A 21,859-nucleotide genomic window follows, 5' to 3' on the forward strand; every position below is an offset into this window, starting at 1 on the left:
TGTTTTACCAAGTGTTTGTGTTTTACGTAACGGTCGCGTACTGCCGTGGAAAATAGGTTTATGTTAGCGTCGTTTCTCGAGATATTTGGTTACGGAGCATTCTCTTGCAACGTAAAGGTCATTGACTTTGACTTTATCGATAGGGCTGTACTTTTTGCGGAGTCGTTGGAAGCCAAAGTTGCTGCACAGGGAGGCGAGCACCTGTATTAGTCTCCAAGACCAAGACCGGTTCAGGAGTTGGGGATTTTACTGGATGACACAGTTCAGCTTGCCCATGCATGTGGCGAGTACGCTGAAAGCTTCACATACCTCGGTAGTATGCATAACAGTGGTGGGACAAGTCGGAAGTCGTGCAGGATGGAGATGACTCATGATATTGTGAAATAGCTCAACCAGAGTATATGACATTGTCAATATCTGTGCAAGAAAGTAGTGAGGTATAGATCCTCAAATCACTTGTGTGGTCTTGTGAAACATGGGTATTGTTGATTTGAAGAGTCTTCCCAGCGCCTTTTGGGGGAAATGCAGAGTATCGTGGGGCACCCACAGATCACGTGACTAGAATATGTTGATCGATTCTGTCGAGAGCTGTTTGAAATGGGAATGGTGGCTCCAAAGGTGCCTGCACGGAGAAGCCGTGGGGGTTTGGTGTGGGCGTATGAACGAGGCAATCTTTGCTTATTCTCCCCATCGATGATGATGAGTGTTACACCCTGAACGAATGGAAAAGTGCCACATAGTACATAATAGGGTTAACAGTTGGCAAGATACCCAGTTTAGTACACAGTTCAAAGATTTTTGTTCCGGCCAATGTTCCCAGGGGATGAAACATCACAGGAAGCCTTGGAACCAGCGCGAGGCTCGGGCGACCAAGCTTTGTGTCAAACCAGCCCCTCGGCAGAATAGTCATGGCGTGCGTACGTGTGTGGATTTTTTACTTAAATTGTGGCTGCTGGGAGACTATTTCATTTGTGTTTGTGCCTCCTTTCCCTCCCCCACGCCATCAGGGAAATAAAATCGCCAGTTTCGATCCTTTTGTACCGAGTTGCTGTGGTTCGTTTCCTTCTGGCATTTTTATCATTTATGAAGTCACTCCGTCGGGAGCGAATGTATTTAGAGAATATAACTGCAGTGCCACAGTGACGTGTCGTCTGACCCTCAACCGAACAAAGTCTCCCGAATGCAGCAGCTAGCGCACAAAGTCCGCATTACGCAGGGAAAGGGTGAATGTTCTGTTCGTTTCTTGGATCGGAGGCGACGTTTAACCGGAGCGTGGTTCTTCGTACGAGCGTTCGTCATGGCTGGGCGAAGGAAGTCTCTCGCTCACGGGTTTTCCCTCGCCTGTGGTTCTGGCTACGCGCGCACGCGCATCAAGTTCTCTAGTGAAGGAGTCCCAAGGCCGCAAATCTTTCGACAGCCCTGGCTGGCGAATGCTCTCTACCATTAGAAAGTTCAGTTTTGACATGTTTTGTAGTCAAGTTCGTCTGGCCCAGTCTGTTTCGGTTTATCGTCACGGGGCACTTCTTCGAGCGGCGCTCCAACATAGTCGGACCCCTCTGGCTTGCTGGGATAATGATAAAATCTACCAGTGATTTTATGCCTAATCCCAATGAATGTAGCAAAATTGTATTAATAATAGTAAGACCTTTAAAAAGCAGTTCAGGTACAAATGAGTTAAGATGATAACTCGTTTGTAGCCGGAATTCTGCTCCCCTCACCCTCGGTTGAAAAAAATCGTCTGTTGCGAGCTAAAATAGAATTGAGCATAAATGAGTGAACCTGCGAAGAACTGTATTCAGAATGTGTTGCCATGGTGCACATGGGAAAATATAACCAGATTATATTTGATTTTATGAATTCGTTGATAAACATGCACAGTATCAGGGTACGGCGTCCTTTAGTGGATAGACAGTGTTTATGGTGTTGATGATTTCGGAGTTTTGTCTTTTATCTTAATATAACCACATGTTTGATTAAATTAATCGTCCAATTATGTCTGAATTCAACTAGATATTCTCAAGTGGCGAAGTTATTATTTTTATTATTATTATATTACTTATCCGTGAATATACCACAGGTTGTATGTTGTCTGCTTGCTTCACGTCTCGTTATGTTTGTCTGTTGAAGTGTTCAATCATTAGGCATCTATATGGGTTTCCCTTATTGGCATCGTCGTCGGGTGTGGAAATACGTCGAGTCGTTGTGTTTTCCCTTCGGCAGTTTTGTACGCGTCGCGTCTGGGCCAAGATGGCGTGCGTTTGCCAACGTCGCTCGGTTAGAGGGATGGTGTTCGTTACCCCTCCCCAGCCCCACCCCCACCCTCCAGGGGAAGCTGGCTTACGGCCGTTCGACCACGACTTCTGCCCCACCTTGGTCAGGGACCTGGACGCTATCTTTTGGAGGCACACTGGTGGATAATTATCCTTATCACACAAAGAATGAAATATTTGGGACAGCATAGTCCTCAGGTTTGTTTGCATGTGTAACATTGTCAAACCGTACAAGTGAATGTGTAGTGATGAGGATAATATAGAATCTCAATGCCTACATTTCACTTTGGCAAATGTCAGGCTGTTTTATTCAGCAGAGTCGGTTTTGGGCTGTAGCGAAGTACCGATCGATGTAGATCGTGTCTAGGCCTGGGTGGGTCTGCATCCTCCTCTGACTGTGCGCCCTCTTGTGGTAGCAGGGAGTAGTAGATGCGTCTAAGGCTGGGAACTCGGATCCACAGAATTTGAACAAGCTTACGGTCACTAATTCTTATATTTATGCTATTTACGAATGGCTACCTACATTGTAAGGCTGCCTACCTTGTAAGGCTACCTACCTTGTGAGTCGTGGGTTATGTACGAATGATGCAAGTCAGGATTTTGCAGGATAGTGGAGGGTCTTGGGTAAATAGTTATTGTAAACACTGATTCACTACTTCATGATTGCTCGGGGACCCCATTCACACTAAGCACACCTGCTTTTTAGTTACATTTCATATACTTGCTGGAAACGAGAAAAAATAGCGACCCAACAAAAATATATACATTAATTTTCTTCCAAAGATTTAAAAATGTTCCTATCGATTTTACACAAGTACAGTTATTCAACTCAAGACAGAAGAGGAAAAAGCAATATTATGGTAAACGGTAAATTTACAATAATGGTCGTATTAAACTTAACTAAATGCGAGTGAAATAATGGGGCTATCCCGCATACGTTTTTAGGGTTACTACTGGATCTGTAAGGGGGTGGGTGGGGGCGCTTGGAACCTTCCTCGTAATGCGAAAATTCTCATCAGGATAGGAACACTTGTTGGTGCATTTGCCCTGTGCCGGACTAGCTCATCTCTGGAGCGTCATGGCACTGGAAAGGGCCTCCCTTGGATCGCCCAAGGGTTCCACGTTGTGTGAGGAAATAGTTTAACATGAGAACAGAGTTCTATGCGACACATTCGCCGCACACGACCACAACGATTTGGCTCCATCAGTGAATTAGAACCAGAATCGCCTTGCGTTGGACGGAACCAGATAATAAATCGTGTACTGCTGGACTACGTGTACTACGGAGATGAATAGAAATGGCCCGGTACCAGCCAGGGAAAAAAATCAATATAGACAGGTGAATGAAATGGCATATCCGTAGTGAGATTAAAAAAAAAATAAAGGACTACTTTATATGGACTTGTATAAAATAGTTATCACAAATCTAACCGTTCGGGGGTCAGCTAGAACACGCCACCAGACCAGTTTGTTGTCATCAACTATGCCTAGTTCACAGGTGTGCTAGTGGCATAGAATGCTCCTGACAGACGCAGGTGGCCTCTGTGTGTATTTTAGCTAATAGTATGGTAGAGGAAAAGAGCCATGCTCGTGGAGTACTGTCTCTCGTCAACTAGTTTCTAAATTCACTCGTTATGTCCTTGTATTTCTCGAGGGTGCTTCACAGGTTGATGCATTTGAACGGAAAAGTTTATTGATATGAAGCGTCTAGGAACAGATCGTAAAATGCGTAACTCCCCCCCCCCTCTCTCTCTCTCTCTCCGGGCTGCGTCAAATTTTGCTCACACATACTACCTCACCCCCCATTCCACCTCATGCAATCAACATCATCCATATACAACCATTCTCCACGGGAGGCTGCAGATGGTCTTCTGTCAGAGAGACCAGGGGGCAACGAAGTTATGGATTGATCTCCCGTCCCAAACTAAGAGATCTTCTTGTCACATTTGTTCTGAACACGTCATGCCACAGTATGCGAGCCAGACGAGGTGATCGACCCTTTGTAGCCGTCAGCAATTGTTATGAAGTTGCTGTTTTTTCTTGTCACTTTTTGTAGTGAATCTCACACAGGTTCATTGTGATTTGTAGTTTTATTGACGGGTTTCACCCTCCCTGCTATAGCATGACTTGTTAGTCCACCATATTGGGCAGTTAGCTTTCCCCGCAACGTTGGTGTTAACGTTGTGTTTAGTTTAACTTTGTGGCCACAGTTTAAATGTAACGAATACAAGTATTTCATCGTGGCTGAGACTAGTAAGAGGTAACAGAATGCTAGCAAATCCAGTTTATTAGGTGTAGAAAAAGAAACAAGGCATGCACTGACGAGGCATGGAAGATAAGTTCACGTAGGATTTTGTTCTGTACACTCGCCCTGGGTCAGAAGCAGTGTCGTAAGACACAGCACATCCACAGCAAGGCCGCTTCATTAAATGGGTGACCCCCCTCTCCGTCCCCCCATTGCATAAAAGGAGAGGACGGGGAGAAATCCCTTCGGGCTGCGTCAAATTTTGCTCACACATACTACCTCGCCCCCCATTCCACCTCATGCAATCAACATCATCCATATACAACCATTCTCCATTCACCCGTCTTCTGTCCTCTCCCGTCCTTCCTCAACAGACATTCCCCTGTTCCCCAAAGCCCCCTTCACCATCCATCCACCTCATCCTAGGACGTCCCCTCATGTTCACTCCCTCCACATCTGCCTTCCATACCTCTTTTACTAGTCTTTCTTCACTCATTCTTTCCATAAAAATAATTAACGCAACTTGGCCAAATGTAGCATGATGTAACCTAATCTAGACTAACTTTATGTGAAGGGAGTGTTAAATGAGAAATTGGATTGTTTAGGTTTTATAAAATGTATTGGTACAACCCATCTCCGGGCACATAAACAACTGATAGTGATAAACATTCCTCCGAATGCTGTGCTCCCTTCTCTGTCTCAGCAGGGAAACGATAAAATGTGAGGTGTGGACACTTGTGTTTGGTAGTGCAACCAACAGCTACGCAAAAGACCCGTTTTTCTGATAAACTCCAAGTTATCTCTGTGTAACTCACGATAGACGTTCAATATGTCCGACTTCACAGTGGTCACGTGACTTGTGACGTCACATGAAACCCGTGAATATGCAAAGGGAGCATTTTTTTAATATTCATCGTTATTCGCTTTTCTCGAATTATTCTCCATTTGAATTAAACGGGATTGGGTGGGTGGGTTGGTAAAACAATTTAACATCAGTGAAGGAAAGAAGGATAACGTACAGACATGCAAGCGTTAATCGGATGCAAGTGTAGGGGGTTGGGGGAAACGGCCTGACCTCTTCCAGGGCAGTGAACCTGGACCTCCCTTCCCACTCCCCTACCATACCCTCCACTTCACTACTGAGCATAGTTCAGATCCAAACGGGATGTATCCGTATAAAAGGATGTTGCAATTGAAACTAAAAGTGCGTTTAGGTTTTTTCAGTAACGACGCTTGCACGTCGTGAATTGAGAGGGCTGCGTGTTTGCTGGTGCCCGAGGGTACGCCCCACCACTATGATGTCATAGACTATTGGTGGGAGGATATTGGTGTTGGAATTGTCGGTTATGCATAGCAGCGGTAGTGCAGGCAACACTAAAGGTGTATTGACAATGGGACCAGTTTGGTGGGTACCAAAATAGATAAGCGTAAAAATGATTAAAGGAGTTCCCTACCTACATGTGATATAGATAGTTCTCAACTCGTGCAGCGTCAATAAAAAAATATGCAGCTGGATGAGACCAAACAAGCGATAGTCAGAAAAGTGACAGTATCAGTATAGAATGGCTAATCAAAATAGAAGTTTGCCCTGGGAACCATTGGTAAGTGACGCAGCCAAATACAATATTTTGACGTTGATCATAATTTAAATTTACTACCTAGTGTGGAAGATGGGTGTTGTTACTGCAAGGCTGCCATTTCAACTTCCCCCGGAGGTTTCAGCCCGAATTATAGTCATTATTGATAAAGTTATAAAAAAAAACATGCACACACACACACACACACACACACACACACACACACACACACACACACACACACACACACACATACACACACACACATACACATACACACACACACACAATTGATTTTTGACGTCTCAAGATAGAAGAGACCGGTTTTCCCAATATAATATATTCGTCTTGCAGGTACGACTGCCAACAAGGAAATTAGTGGAAGGGCAACTCGAAACATTATGGTTGAAAAGTGAACCATTTTAGAAACGCATTGGGACGGGTCTTTTCTTGCTGAGCGAGCACAACTGGCTCTTATGTGTAAACAAGTTCCATGACTCAAGGAAGGTTGGTGGATTTAGAAGAAAAACCCCCAATAAAAACCGAACGTTAGGGAATATAATTAATTAGCCATGTGTGTTTGTATGGGACGCAATTGCACACACACACACACACACACACACACACACACACACACACACACACACACACACACACACACACACACATATATATATATATATATATATTAAGGCAGGATATTTTCTCTAATGCATACTTCATTAAAAGTGATTCAGTTCTGTATTACAGATTTTCTTCAGAACATTTTCTTTTCGTGTGTGTATCATAGAGAGAGGAGAGAGAGAGTTGGGAGTGTTCATGGTTAGTGTGGATGATCTGCGTGGCTGGTGTGTGTTGGCACTCCATGGGCAAGTGCCAAGTTAGTAGGCATCATGAAGTAGGTGGAGAAGCGTCATCATGAGTGGTCAAATTGAAAAGTGGTGGTGGTTTGGGGTGGGTACAGTGCCTTTGTTAAGCATTCCTTTACCCTTTATCGGTATGTATATGATTATTTCTGCAACGTAACGCAACTTGTGTATAGTAAGTCGTCATCAGTGTTCGTATTTTTGTTTGTGTGCTTGTGATTCTACGGCTGGCAGCAAGCTAGCCGTGGGGGGTGCCACGGAAATGAACAAGAACCCAGCAACAGCCGGAATAAAAAAAAAATCATCGGTATGGAAGGTATTGCAATAGGCTGGAGCATCTTCATTGCTAAGAGTTGCCCCGGAGATGAGTTAGAACGAAAGGAAAAGTATTATCCTGGTATGTAAGGTTTTAAATGTGATTGACCATCATTCTACAGCGTCGTAAACATGGCCCAGATACACAAGATTCCCAACCCACAGTGTAATCTTAAATCGTAGGAACTTTTTTTTTTCCAAAATATGTCTTCAGCATATCAGTATTGCACCCGGAGTACGTATATTCATTGACACACAAGTTCATTGGAAAATATCCAGAGAAGAAACGCTGGTGGTAAGTTGTATGTCACTTTTGCTGGACTTCTAATGTGTTGAAGAGAAGTTTGAAAGGGACATCCGACGATTTCATAAAACTATTTGGGAGGACAGAGCTGTATAACCGGACCCTCCATGTGTCTGCACCAGACAGAGCCTGCAGAGTCTTGGTTGTGGTGGCACAGGTCCAAGCGGTCCCCAGGAGGTGGTTGGCGTCTTGAGCAGCTGATGCAAGGAGTAAAGGAATATTGCGAATTTCGACGGTCGTAGATGTGAAGTTTCTAGAACAAGCACGCTGTCGCATATAGTTCCCAAAAATAGTATTCTTGAACCGTGATGCTTGAAACTAGAAGCTGAGTATTAGGGTTTTGTCAAATAACTAACGCATCTATCCTTATAGACAATATCGTAGTTGATAAAGGATATATAAGAAGTATAACAGAACTAGGGGTAGAAGTTAAGTGATGAGGTTTCTTCGCTCTTCAATCATCGAAGAATGCTACAGGACTAATCTGTGTGGATATCGCTAGTCCTAAAATATTCACCCCAATGAAAGCTCGGGCGGTCAGTACCCTATACGGAACTCAAAGCGGGGGAATTCTCAAGTGGGTGCCATATAAATGAATAAATTTAAATTAAAAAGAAAATCCTAGCCACAAGTTCACTACACTTTGCTATGACGCAATCGCACGGACCACGTGAGGTGAGCGGACAGTAGCCCCATTGGCAAATGAAAATAAAGATCTTTTGCGTCTTAGCCTTGTCACCGCGGCGTGACGCATTTTTAGATTTCTTTCGTAATACCAGATGACTTTGGTCGGCTTAGTCGAACCAGCACTGTGTGGCTCGATCGACCAGAACCCAGATGAAGCAGTTCCGTAGCTGAATAAAGTAGTCTGGTAACGTTGAAAGGGCTGACAGTAATAATCAACAAGACAATAAACGCACTAAGATTAGTAGTGTGCTTGGGTTTTGGTCAAGAGAAGGAAACGTATAAATCCACATACAGTTAAGAACCACACGACTACGCCTCCACAATATGGAACCCAGCCATGAGGGTAAGCGAGACACTTCACAAAATAAAACAATAACAAGGTGCACCAAAACATCCCAGTAGAACATCTGTACACACAAACTAAAATACACCCCACACATCGTCATCGGGGATTCCTCGTGTCCGAGTTGTATCTTCTTTAGAGGCTTCCTGCTCAGTGGTGGGGGCATTTGTCACATGAGGTGATGGGTGAAGTTGTGCAGCCTCACACCGTTGGCGCTTGGCATCGAGATCCTCTCTTCTGGTGGCTTCTGAGAACTCCGTCACTGTTCGGACGGCCACTCGCTCTCCACTGACCGCCCATTCAATCTCGTCTCCCAGCTCTCAGAGTCGTTGTGTGTTGCGTTGAGAGTTTGATTTAGCTAGTCTTTGCATCGTCGTAAGGGGCAGTCATGAGGTCGTTCCCCCTGTGCTCATCTCGCCGAAGAGAATCCTCTTGAGCAGTCATATTTTCTCCATGCGGACGTGTCCTGACCACATGACACTGACTCATGAAAGTCGTGTCTCTTCTGGTTGCTCTGGCTCTTTTAAAGAGAGTTGTTAGTGACGTGATCTACCCAGCTGAAGTTCAGGATGGGGCCGAGCTTTTTGTAGGGCAGGTGTTGTCAACCCTTTGATACATGTACCACATACATGTGTTGCTGTTCTTTAACCTCCTGGAGATCATTTCAACACCGGATAGAACCAGTAGGCATTCACTAAATACCACTAATTTTTAGAATGTGGCCCCGATTGTAAAAGTGCGCTTCTAGAGGTGTCCATAGACCCCAGGGTGAGAACTACTGTTCTAGTGTAAATGCTTCAGCCTTTTCAGGCTTCGGCGGTACAGAATCCACGTTTCACAGACCTTTGTTTTTGAAGACACGATTTGTGAGTGTGTGCTGTTCGAATCCAGTTCTCGACGTCCAGTTCGGATGAGCACTTGGCATTGAAAAGATTCCCGGGGTAAGGAAAGTTCGTAACACCCACGATTGTATTCCCTCCGATTGAGATCTGGCAGTCAGGTGGAGCTGATCCAGGTGATGTTGGACAAGAATGTTGGTCTTTTCTGAGTTGATATTAAGACCGAAACGGGAGTATACAGACTGCTGCACTTTTTCAAGCTAGTAGACCGGGGCAGCAATGTTATTGGCATACTGTGTTTCCGTCACTTCGAAAGGGGGCGGGGGGCGATTCTTGGATCGGAATTGGGACAGACTGAATGGCTGTAAGATAGCGAACAGCATCCGAAATCCTCAAACACCCCGTGAAAATTATTGGTACAGTTCTGTGTAAGAACCCTCAACCCTACCCTTCCTTTACGTTACATAAATACAACTAGAAAGGGTGCATGCTCTTCAAACATCTACAACAACCAACCACTTGCATCACATAATACATCTATACAATTATGAAATAAATTTCAAGTTGTAATAATGTCTTTCAAATAATCAAATCCAGCTGTCGCTTGTCACTCCATCCCCTATTCTAGGATTGAAATCTCCTAACACTACTACATTGACAATTTTTCCCAAACTCAAAATACTCGTTTAAATCTATTCACAAAGCCTCCATTTCCTCTACATCCTTCTCACTACCAGGTCCAAATGCACTTACAAAAATCCATTTCTCCCATCCCAGTTTCATCTTCACCCACATTAAACCTTAATGTACTTTCCTTCATTTCACCACGCGCTTTTCAGTCTTATCACTTACTAGAAGACCTACTCCTTCGCCTCACTCCCGACACTCCCCACCACACCAGTGAACTCATCATCACCCCTCCCTTTGAACTTAGATTCACTCAACGCTAACACATCCATCTTTCTTCTCGTAGCCATACTGTCTATCTCTTCCTTTTTACCCTCGTCTGTACCACAGCCAACATGTAATGACCCAAAATTTAGGGTTTGGAAATCCCTCAGACCTTCTTATGCCTCGACTTTTCGTAGGATATGTATACAGAGAACACAGTGGCAGAATCCCACCACCACAAGCACAAGTAATTTTATTACATTTATACAAAAATACATTGGTATTCATTGTTAAAACCTACTCTTAGGAACCACCAAACTCCCTTCATCAAACTCCCCAGACATTATTTCTGCAGAAAAAGTTGCAAGAGAATCGATAACCACATTATTACGATCACGTATTGGTCAACATCCAGCACTAAGGGTTGCCGACTACCGTCCTAGGGAAGTGCAGTGGACGTTGGACTCTCTTGGAAGCCGGCTGATCTGATCATTTGAGTGCGGGAGGGACTCGCAGTTGTGACTAAAAGCCTCTTGGCGGCCAGAGTAAAGCACACCAGTCAGCGGCATTCACCTGTTGAATGAAATCATCCAGCGGATTGTAGAATTGACATGATCATCAGGGATCAATCTTTCGCGTCCCTTCAATTCAGCCCTAGTTATTGAGCCTATGTTATTGGCTCGAGCAACTTTCATAGGGAATAGTGTGATGCTCGGAGACCTCGCCTCGGTTGAATAAAATTGATTTTTCCCCTCCCTCGTGCATGGAAAGGAGAACTGTTATTACCGCGTTTGAGTGTCGTTGCGTTTTGTGGTTCTGACTCTTGGTAGATTTTTTCTTCTTACCTGTTATGATGTTTGCAGTACGTTAGGGAAATGACACGGTATGACCAGTTTAGTGTGCTTTTGTTGAGAAAATAAACCAGGGATGCCTTTCCTCTGTTTCCCACTTTATAATCATGACTGGCAGTGGATATACTGTATAAAGGAGTGGTTACGCGCGCGATCACGTAGGCATACAACACGCACCACATTCGTACACCCGCAAACACGCACGTACGAATTTGAAGATATGTATGATGAATGGAGAGTGAGAAACAGGACCCATGGGTGTTGTTTCATTCCTGTAATCGGGTTAAAAAACTGCAACAACACGGACGCCAAGGTGATCAGGAATGAGGCAGTATTGTTACTACTGAAAGACGGTTTACAGAAGATAGGACACCGGACAAAGAAAACGTGTCCATATTGCAACTTTGTCTGATTTAAGATTTGAATGTGAAATTTTAATTGAGCCAGTATAGAACCATACTGGACGCTTGTAGAATGTAATTTATACCAAAAAGAGAAAATGAAATGTCGCCCACACGAAGCTTGAAAACGGTAGCAAATATTAATTACGCGTGAGTACAACAGATGGATAACGCACACACTAAAGTCTCGGGCACAGGCTTCTGAAATCGCTGGATCTAGCGATACGGCTGGATTGGCCAGACATTTGCACTGCACTAACTACTGGTTCTCGCTGCTTTGAGTTAACCGTACGAGAGGTTTTCCCTAGCATCTAGTGCTAACGACATGTAGACGAACGTGAGGTATTACGAAACTCGTTTATTTAGTAAATATAAAGCTAAAAAATATTCCACTGTTTAATGACTTTTAATGAATTAAGATAAAGATTAACGACAATACAAGAATACTCGGATATGAAGTTTAGGTGGAGGTATATCATTCAGTTCTCGTATGAATGACCACGGTGGTATGTCAGCAAAACAAATCCGTGTTCACAAGGCCGAAAACATGCCTTTTCTTGCTAACCATGGTCCCAACCACTTTCGTTTCTCTTTTTCTTTTCTGGCTAATAAAAAAAAGAGAGCAAATCCTAGAAGTACAGTACTTCCTCTATAGTGGCTTGTGTAGACACGTATCACTGTCAAACCAGGGAAAACAAAAGCCAGTCTAGCGTTAACAATAGCAACTGACCGTAGCTGAATCCATCGAGATGTGTTTGCTATTTGGTAAAGTTTCTTCAATATTATCTTGTTTCCCTCGTTGTACTGTCAATACTGTTTGTTTTTAAAACTACAATATTAACATAAAATCGGATTTCCTTAGCATATTATCAGTGTTCAAGTAGTTATCAAATATGAACAAAAAGTCCTCCTTTCTTTTCGAAGACTGCCAAAGGTTCGTTAGTCACTCCCACATGAGGCGAGACGTTCTCGGAAATTCCTAGCGACCTCTTTGTTGCGTGTCCTTGTAGATCGCTGTTACCCGAGACTGCATGGAGCCTAGCCAATCATGTTACTCATCGCTGCTGGAATAGACAAAGTCGCGAGATTTTTATTATTATTATTATTATTATTATTAATAGTAAAAATAATAGTAATAATAATAATAACATTGTTGTTACAGCATCATTTGTCGGGAGTGATTTTGGAATTTCGCTGCTCTTAAAAATTGGATAAAGGGATGATCCCCACTGAATATTTTAGACTACACCTTAGTTAAGAGAAGCGTTTGCATATAACCTATACCACCCAGAGGCTCTTAGCTGAACAAGTCTCGAACATGCCAGAAAGGAATGTCAAGTGACCTGGGGGGCTTCTAAGGGTTAACACGTTCGATACAGCAAGGGGATAAAGAAACCCACTGCAGCCACAATAGAAAGGTGAATATCGCCAATCGGTACGGAAAGAAATCATCGAAAAGGGTACCGACGGTGTTGTACGAGGAGTAACGGTAACGGGCAGTACGAAGAATGTAGAAAGGACTGACTTCTGGTATGGGCAGTAGTGGGGGCGGGGTACACTTCGATTATCTCGAAACCAGTTAGTCTTGCCTTATGGCTGATGCGTGTTCAGGTTTGTTTCATCATGGTCGACGCTCTCAAAACAAGTCTGAACATATTACGGGTTGTAGTATTCATGCTTTTGTTTATGATACACACACACACACACACACACACACACACACACACACACACACACACGGCCCGGTGGCGGATTGGTAAGGCAATGGCCTGACAAGTTGGGTTTGTCTCCTTTCACGTGTAGCCCCTGTTCACCTAGCAGCGAGTAGGTACGGGACGTTAGTCAAGGAGTTGTGACCTTGCATTCCCGGTGTGTGGAGTGTGAGTGGTCTCAGACCTACCCAGAGATCTGCTAATAATGAGCTCTGAGCTCACTGCCGTAGGGTGGTGTCTGGCTGTCTCGAAAAGAGGCTGCAGCAGATCCGAGGTGAATACACACACACACACACACACACACACACACACACACACACACACACACACACACACACACACCTACCTCTACCTACCTCTACCTACCTCCGCCAACGAATTGGAGTAATGGGTCGCAGCATAGCAGCACTGAAATTATTTCAGCCCTGGGCGGGCTTTGAACTCGGACCGCTGGAGTAGCGGTTGCGAACGCTACCACTGTTCCATCGAACCGTGTGAGAGTGAGTGATTACCGACGTTGCGCAGTTTTAAGTACAGAGCAATGTTACTGGAGGCACGTCTACGAGCCAGCCGGATCCTCCCCGTATCAGCCTCCATCCTGGATTAAAGGGGTTATAGCCCATCCTCGATTTCTTCTTTCCGTAGTGGGTGTCACTTTTAACTTTTATTACAGCTGCCGGGATTTCTTTATTTTATATTTATTTTTTTCTTCCGTGACATCACTTTGGTAACGGAGTCAAGGCCAGAGCGGAGGCCTCTATTGTTCTGTGCAATGCGCAGAGGGAGGTGCTCGGGTGGTACGCCTTCGCAAGCAAACCCGTATGCCTGCTGCTTAGAATGGATTTTGTGTTGCGGGCGCTTGCAGGTCTCCTTGCTTGGCTTGGATCGCAGGTCGAGGCGAGAGGCGGGGAGGGCACGGCGGGATGCGGGTGAACTGGCCCGGGGTGCCCTACTTGGGCCGAGGCATGAGCTGGGGTCTCGCCGATCGACCGAGATCGACCATGCGGCTGTTCTTCCTCACGTGAGCCGGTGGTTCTGGACCGGGGTGCGTCCAGGACATGATGGGGTGGGGGGGCTGTCCACGAAGGTCTCCAAGGGTTCCGCACTCTGGGGTTAGTGGTGCATGCCAGGCGGGGTTGTTCCGTGTTGAAGGTATCTTGGTTAAAGGAAATTATTATTCGAAGGAGCACGGAATAAAATGCTTCAGGTTTTTCGCCACCGTCGAGGTACCAAAGAGAAATTATTTTCGTTTACCCTATGACGCTATTATTATTACCGTCGTCGTCATCATCATCATCGTCATCATCATCATCGTCATCATCATCATCATCATCATCATCAGCATTCGTTTTATTCATTGACATGGCACCCACCCAATCCCTCGGTATTGCGTAGAGATTAACCAGTTTGTCATAATTTGAGATCTCAAGAAAATTGTGAGATCGAACGGTGTCGTTGTTGGGGTGGGGGGATGGGGAGGGTGGGAGGGAGGTGCTGGGTTGTTTCTTACTCGTTGGACACTTGCCCAGTGGGTCGTTGAGTGCGCGTAATTCACCTCCTCGGTTGATTTAGAAATTATATTAGCGATTTCCTTCAGCCGTTAACATTTATAACAATTATATGTTAAATTTAGTTCTTTGTATAGTGATCTGTGGTGTCATTTTTTGTGGAATCCTGTCACATTTACATCATGTCCTTTTTCATAGTTGAAGTGCTATTGTAACGTGGTTTTGAATCTGTGTGCCCTGGCTTTCATCAGAATCTATATGGTATACTCGTTTGTGTAGTTTTGTACTTCAGTTTAGTGATGATGCGCATCCTACCAATACATCCAAATTGGAATGGATGGGGTGCCTCAGACCCTAAGTTTGTGTTTGTAGCGGGGATAAATTTCTACTGGTCTACCTGCGGTAACAACACAAACTTAACTTGGGATGTAAACGGCGCAGTTATCTAGTTTGGGTCAGATTAAGAGTCCAAACGCGCACTCTATGACGTCATCTTTACCACCAACGTGGTCTCCCACAAAGGCAGATTGGTAATTTCCTAGACTCGTGGTGAAAAATCCTTAGATTGGATAAAAATTTACTAGTTTGCAAATATTGACATAGATGGACTTGCAGAACCACCTCTCCCCCCAAGAAAGTAAACAAGATAAAGATAATAGTATTAATTGAACAATAGGAAAAAGAATGTTCCCTTGAAATAACTAGTAACATGTTTGATTTTTTTCTCATGAGTAAAGTTCCATCATGTTCTTAATAAAAATGCTAAAATTAAATATATAAGATAGCTGAGATAGTGATTTATATAAAGTTTAACAAAATAAGACTAAATTAAAATCAATAGATAAATGGAAGTCCTGTGCATTAGCACTGACATTTTCTCATTCAACAAAATATGAAAAAACTAACTTCATTCTCTTGCTTTTTTCAATGTATGTTGCAGTATCCAATGTTCGCTTGCGCACTGCTACTTAATAAACACCGAGAGTTAATTTTTTTGTATTAGGATATTAACAACATTTGTAAATCCCAAAGTTGTATTTAAGGACTACCAGAAAAGCTAAAATTCCTAGATTATCACTAAATTCTTGAAAAAAATCCTAATCTGGGGACAGATTCCCTGAAGTGGGAACCCTGCTTACGTTCCCGTGTGGATGGCAAATCGTAAAGTTGACGTCAGTACTCTTTCTATTGGCAGTCGGCCAAACAACCAAGATGCGGACAATCTCAATGCATTGACAACAGTAAACAGAGTCGACCTGCGACCCAATTCTATCAGAGGACGATGTTCCTGGGACCAAAATAGACATTCAATTGACAGTTATTCCAACATTCAGTTGGCGTTTGTTGGAGTGTCGAGGACTGAAAACTATGGAAAGGTGCACTCTCAGTCATGGCCACTTCTGCTAGCCCCGTTGGTTGGACGAGAAGCCACACCCAATGTTTAAGAAATGTTGAAGCAGCATTCCTGAATATGGAACATGAAGAGCGACGGACATGCGTGCGATCCTTGATGATGTGAGAAAGTAGTTATTCTAAACAGTGAAGTTAAAAATTAGTTAGGTGCGGTTGTGGATTTTCCACGGTAGCATCCATCAAAAAGATACTTTTTAAGAATCGCTACCGACGTTACTGTTAATTTGCGGTACTTATTTTTGAGATTCAAAATATTGTGATAGGAGCCATCTAGTGATATAGATAAGAATGCATCAGTAAGACTGGGAAACAACTTTAGATGTACAGATATTTTCGTTAATAAAAGCCGTACAAAATGCTTTCCCCGCTCCCAGCACTGGCAACACTTTTGTATTTTTTTTTTTAGGCTAGGTGAAGTTGTGCTATTCCACCGCAGACCCCGAAAAAATCGCAGCTGGCGTTGATATCAATTTGTGGTACTTATGGAGCTATCCAGTGATATAGATAAGAATTGCAACTGCGAGACGCATTCCTTCCTCGTGCCCACTCAGTTTGGACACTAAGCTTTCAACACCGCCACTTGCTACATGCAGATCATCATGAGGCAAAGTGTGGCCCCGGCTAAAGCCTCTGAGGCTCTGTAGCTGACAATGAATAAATAAAACATATTTGAGTTGGACAAATTGTACTATTTCAATGCTTGATGGACAAACTTGGTCTGGGCTTGAGAGGGCGAGATTGGATGTAAAATCCTCCCATACGCTCAATCTCATCGCCGACATTTTTCGAAGTCCAAATGTGGTTTGGGAAATCGGATCCTTATATGCGGTCTATCCTCATAATGTGAGTACTCCGACATAATCCATAGCAGCATTGTTTAGTGACTGAAATTTTGAAAAGTTAGATTAAGCCGGATCCCGTCAAAATAGCCGATCAATCTGGATATTATTCACGAGAAAATGAATAGTGCAGCGGCGCGTACAAATTCGTTTGTCCGCATGGGATTTCCTCGCACAATAACATGTGACCTCACAGCAATGTTTGTTTCCTATTTTTAGGAAATGTACGGATCGCTATTGGGCTCCTGCGCGAGGGTACCTCAGAGTGTACTTAGACTAACTGGGTTGGCGAATTGGTTTCCTGTTTCATAGGATACCCACAATATGGCCTTTCAGAAACTGACAGTTTTAATGCTTCTTTGGTGCGTGGCATCATTGGATAGTCATCGAGAAACCTGAAACATTATGTGAATGTACCAAGCGTAAATATTTCGAAGTGAAAATATATATAGAATTATGATTTATGTATATGTTTGTGTGCATAAATGTTTGATTTTGTGTATAATTGTGTTGTTAGGCATGTGGCATAAGAGCAACACGGCACGCCACGGACGTGCAGTTGCTGTCCAGGGTAGAGCAGCGGGCAATATACATGTAACTCTTGCTCTCTGAGGACGGTCGTAGGACTATAGCCAAAATGTTGGAGAACCATTGAGGAACGCATTTTCCTACGATATACATACATATATATCATATTGAAGTACTTTTTTCGTTACATAAATTTTTCTTCTTCCTGCACAGGGGTTAATAACGCCTGGTCACTGCAGTTATTGGCCTGTCAGAGCTCGCTGGCGCCAAAGCGGTCACACAGCAATTGAACTTTTGGTAAGTAACATTTATATTGTTACAGCTTGAAGTAAATTGTACGTCGTTAAAAGGACAGCTTTTCGTTGATGTTTGGCAACCAGGGTGAACTATGGAGCGTTGCCCAGGATATGCGACGTTTGGTTTCACGTGAACCTGGGTGTAGGTGAGTGGCGGGGGGTGGTGAGTGGGTTTAGTATGTCATGTCTGTTTGGGCACGAATTTAGAACGTGAAAAGAAATTAGGTTTATTTATTATCATTATTTATTTCTTTTGATTATTTTATATATTTTTATTTATTATTATATTTATTTATTATTATTATTTTATTTATTATTAGTATTATTATTATTATTATTATTATTATTATTATTATTTTTTTTTTTTTTTATACAATTGGAAGGCTACAAATAGCGACCTCTCCTCCCGAGACTTTTCTCCCCTGTTGCTCATGCTGCCTTGGGTGGGTGTTGGATGCGAACTCGAACTCTGTCTCGTCCCGGGCACCAAATCCCAGAGGATCTCTCTGAGTACATGCCCAGGCGCCTCACGACCCTTCCATTCACATTTGGCGCATATCTTGCGTGGAGTAATCTAAAAAGGTCTTCGTAGTTGATGAAATATGTTTTCTTTAGTCTAGATTTGTTTTTAGAATTTTGTAGATTGGCTGTTTGAGTCTCTCTCTCTCTCTCTCTCTCTCTCTCTCTCTCTCTCTCTCTCTCTCTCTCTTTCTCTCCATCCGATACCCATTTTCCGTTCCAGTATGCTTTCTCACCCTCTTCTCCCTAATTTTCAACCCACCTTTCCGTTGCCTTCCGCCTTCCTTTCTTCCTTCCTTTCTCCCTCCCTCCCTCCCTCCCTCTCACCCTCCCTGTCTACCTCTCTATTTTTATTTTCAATATCTACTCTTGGCCCTTCTGTCTCCCTACAGCTTCCTCGTGTCTCGTTTCACCTTCACTTCGTTCCTCCTCCTCCTCCTCCCTTGTCTCCTTCCCTCTCCCTTCACCCGCCCCTCATCGTACCTCCTATTTTCTCCTTCCCTCCTCCATCCTTCCTCCCACCCACCTTCCTCCGTCATTCCTTCCTTCCTCATTTTCTCCCTCCTTACCCTCCCTCCTCCCTCCCTCCTTTTCTCCTTTCAACCTCCTTCCTCTCTCCCTTCTCCCTCCCTCCCTCCCACCTTCCCTCCTTACTCCCTCATTCTTCCGTCTGTCCTCACTCCTGCCTACTTACTTCCTCGTTCCGCCTTTTTCCTCCCTCGTTCCTCCCTCCTCCTTCCTTTTTCCCATTCCCTCTTTCCTCTTTCCTACTCCCGTCCGCCCGACCACTTCTTCCCTACCTCCCCCCTCCCCCAGTCAACTTCCTCATCCCTCCTCACCATCCTCGTGTTGCTTCCCGCCTGACGTTACCCCCCCCCCCCCCTGCTCTCGATGTCCCGCTTCAGTTCCTCGGCGTCTTCGTCAGTCCCTTTACCACCACCATCCTCCCTTTCCTTACCTTAACTTTTCCTTACCTTCCCTTTCCTTACCTTCCCTTTCCTTACCTTCCCTTTCCTTACCTTCCCTTTCCTTACCTTCCCTTTCCTTACCTTCCCTTTCCTTACCTTCCCTTTCCTTACCTTCCCTTTCCTTACCTTCCCTTTCCTTACCTTCCCTTTCCTTACCTTCCCTTTCCTTTCCTTACCTTCCCTTTCCTTTCCTTTCCTTTCCTTACCTTCCCTTCCCTTTCCCTCCCCTTCCCAACCCTCCCCGTTCCCTCTCTTTTGTCTACATTCCCTCCCATACTATGCTCATGCTCTTCACCCCTGTGAAATCTACATCTATTAAAATTTTCTCATTTATGAAACGAACAGATTTCTTCGCTTCAGCATTCTTACGGATGCTGAATGTTAATTACTGTGTGCGTGAGTGTATGTATGTGTGTGAGAGAGAGAGAGAGAGAGAGATTCCCTCGAACATTTGTCAGTTTTTGCTGTATATATTTTGCGCCCATGTGGGTCGTTTTCCTCTCTTTCCTGTTCGCGTCCCACATATTTTCCCCTATTCTCGTGACATTTTCCTTCCTGATTTTGAATTTCATTTTTATCCCTCTGTATATTTTTCTTTTTTCGTTTTCCCTCTCCTCTCCGTCTTTTTTATTTACATCTCCTGCGTCCCCTTTCACTCTCCCCTCCCGTATTGTGTGCCAGTAATCTCTTTGAAACTCAAGTTTCCCAGAAACTATCTTGTTACCAGAACCAGCAGGTCCAAGATTTTTGTTCTGTGATTCCAATAGTTTTCTTCATTGTTGTCGTGCATTTGGCGGACACTCCAGCTGCTTGTTTGTCCGAAATCATAGACCACCTCTCCGATGAATGGTATCGTCAGGCGTCACCCATAATCCTGGTTAATTTTATGCTTAAAGTTGGATTATTGTTATACTATCCAGTTAATATTTTCGTCGTCCTAAATTACTTTGCGAAAAAAATCGCAAAGTAGAATTTCCCGTCGGAAGTAACAGAATACTACGTGCAGAGTTTCGGTTGCAGATAAGTTCTCGTAGAAAGGGAAATAACGATATGACGTCATGACGCACGGAAGGTGCGTCCTGCGCTGCCAGTCAAGGTGGAGTCGGCTGGCCGTCACACCAAACGTCATATTGTCAGTTTTCTTTCTGAATGAACTGATCTGTTCTTATGACCTTGGTCTCTTGCTTCACAGTCCTTCCCCATGCGTCATATGATATCAATAAGCGAGGGCAGAAGCAGCGCGAAAACAGCGCTTGCACAAAGTGATGATAAAAACATGACATTTGCGCCTCTCGAGCCAAGGTGGATGATGACGTCATAATTAGCACAAATATAACGAGGGGAGATATCGTTTTCAATGCTTACACTGGTTAACCCAACTGCACGCGTGTGTGTGAACCACGTATTCTTGATTTCTCTCTCTCTCTCTCTCTCTCTCTCTCTCTCTCTCTCTCTCTCTCTCTCTCTCTCTCTCTCTCTCTCTCTCTCTCCCTCTCCCTCTCCCTCTCTCTCTCTCTCCCCCCCCCACTGGTGTTTCATTTGGATTGAACCCAGGTCCATCATGCTATCACTATCACATGGGTTAATGATGCTGTTTGGGGACCTGTATGGACAACGAAGATCCCCATTTTCAATATCGGGACCTTTTTGCCTGGAGAAAACAGTGGGAAATTAATTTCAATACCCGAAAAAAATGCAAAGTATTAGAAATGAACAGTAGCTCAAAAAGTCGCTGAACTATTATTTGGAGGTGAATCCATTACAAAAGGAAAATGGGAGAAAGATTTGGAAGTGTTGATGAAAGGCAACCTATCACCTGACACACAATCAGCAGGATTGTGGGAGGGACGTATACTGCAGATGAAGAGATGAAAAAAGACAATGAAACCCCGATCTATCCCAGACTGGAATATGCGTCAGTGGTATGGTCCCCACACAGAGTGAAAGATATGAGTAAGTTCGAGAGAATACAAAGGGCAGCAACCAAACTGGTTTTCAGTCTGGCAGATAAGCCAAATGAGGAAAAGCACTGGCTCGGTCAACATTGAAAGATAAAAGAGAAAGATGTGACCCAATTATTGTTTTCAGGTCACTAAAAGAGATAGACTACACTGACGGAGGAAATCTGATAGGAATGGAAAGGCTTTAAGAGGCCATGAAAGACTAAATGTCGAGAGAATGTGAAGAGATACAATTTTACATACAGATGCATAGATAGCTGGAGTAACGTAGAAGGCGATGTTGCTCAAGGTGTAACGATACATGGATTCAAATCTAGGTATGATAATTGGAACATAAATGTTTGGCCCAAGTTGGAATGATACATGAATTTGAAGCTAGTTACGATAATCAGAAAGAAAGACGAGGACCCCATGTACGTTGCTCCTCTCCTGTATACTATAATTAGATAAATGCACGATCATGCTCGAAAGGTCTTTTTGTTTTCGCCGGCGTTGGGGGTAACTGGTAACCGACCCAGACACAGAG

At 43.9% G+C, this 21,859-nt stretch overlaps 1 protein-coding gene across 12 annotated transcripts in view; it reads left to right on the forward strand.

Moving 5' to 3' along the window:
• The window catches only part of LOC143020303 (uncharacterized), a 139,367-nt gene that overhangs the window by 26,437 nt on the left and 91,071 nt on the right, over positions 1-21,859 (forward strand). For 5 of the 12 annotated variants that reach the window (XM_076176577.1, XM_076176582.1, XM_076176581.1 and 2 more), the window contains exon 2: positions 17,803-17,886. Coding sequence is in view for 9 of the 12 variants with exons in the window: in XM_076176571.1 (XP_076032686.1) it covers positions 17,803-17,886 (84 nt within the window). In the remaining 3 variants the exon portion in view is untranslated. The other 7 variants (XM_076176567.1, XM_076176568.1, XM_076176574.1 and 4 more) reach the window with 6 other exon arrangements.

The sequence above is a fragment of the Oratosquilla oratoria genome, chromosome 39, assembly GCF_046742065.1.
Source record: "Oratosquilla oratoria isolate Oo_2021 chromosome 39, ASM4674206v1, whole genome shotgun sequence".
NCBI classification, from domain to species: domain Eukaryota; kingdom Metazoa; phylum Arthropoda; class Malacostraca; order Stomatopoda; family Squillidae; genus Oratosquilla; species Oratosquilla oratoria.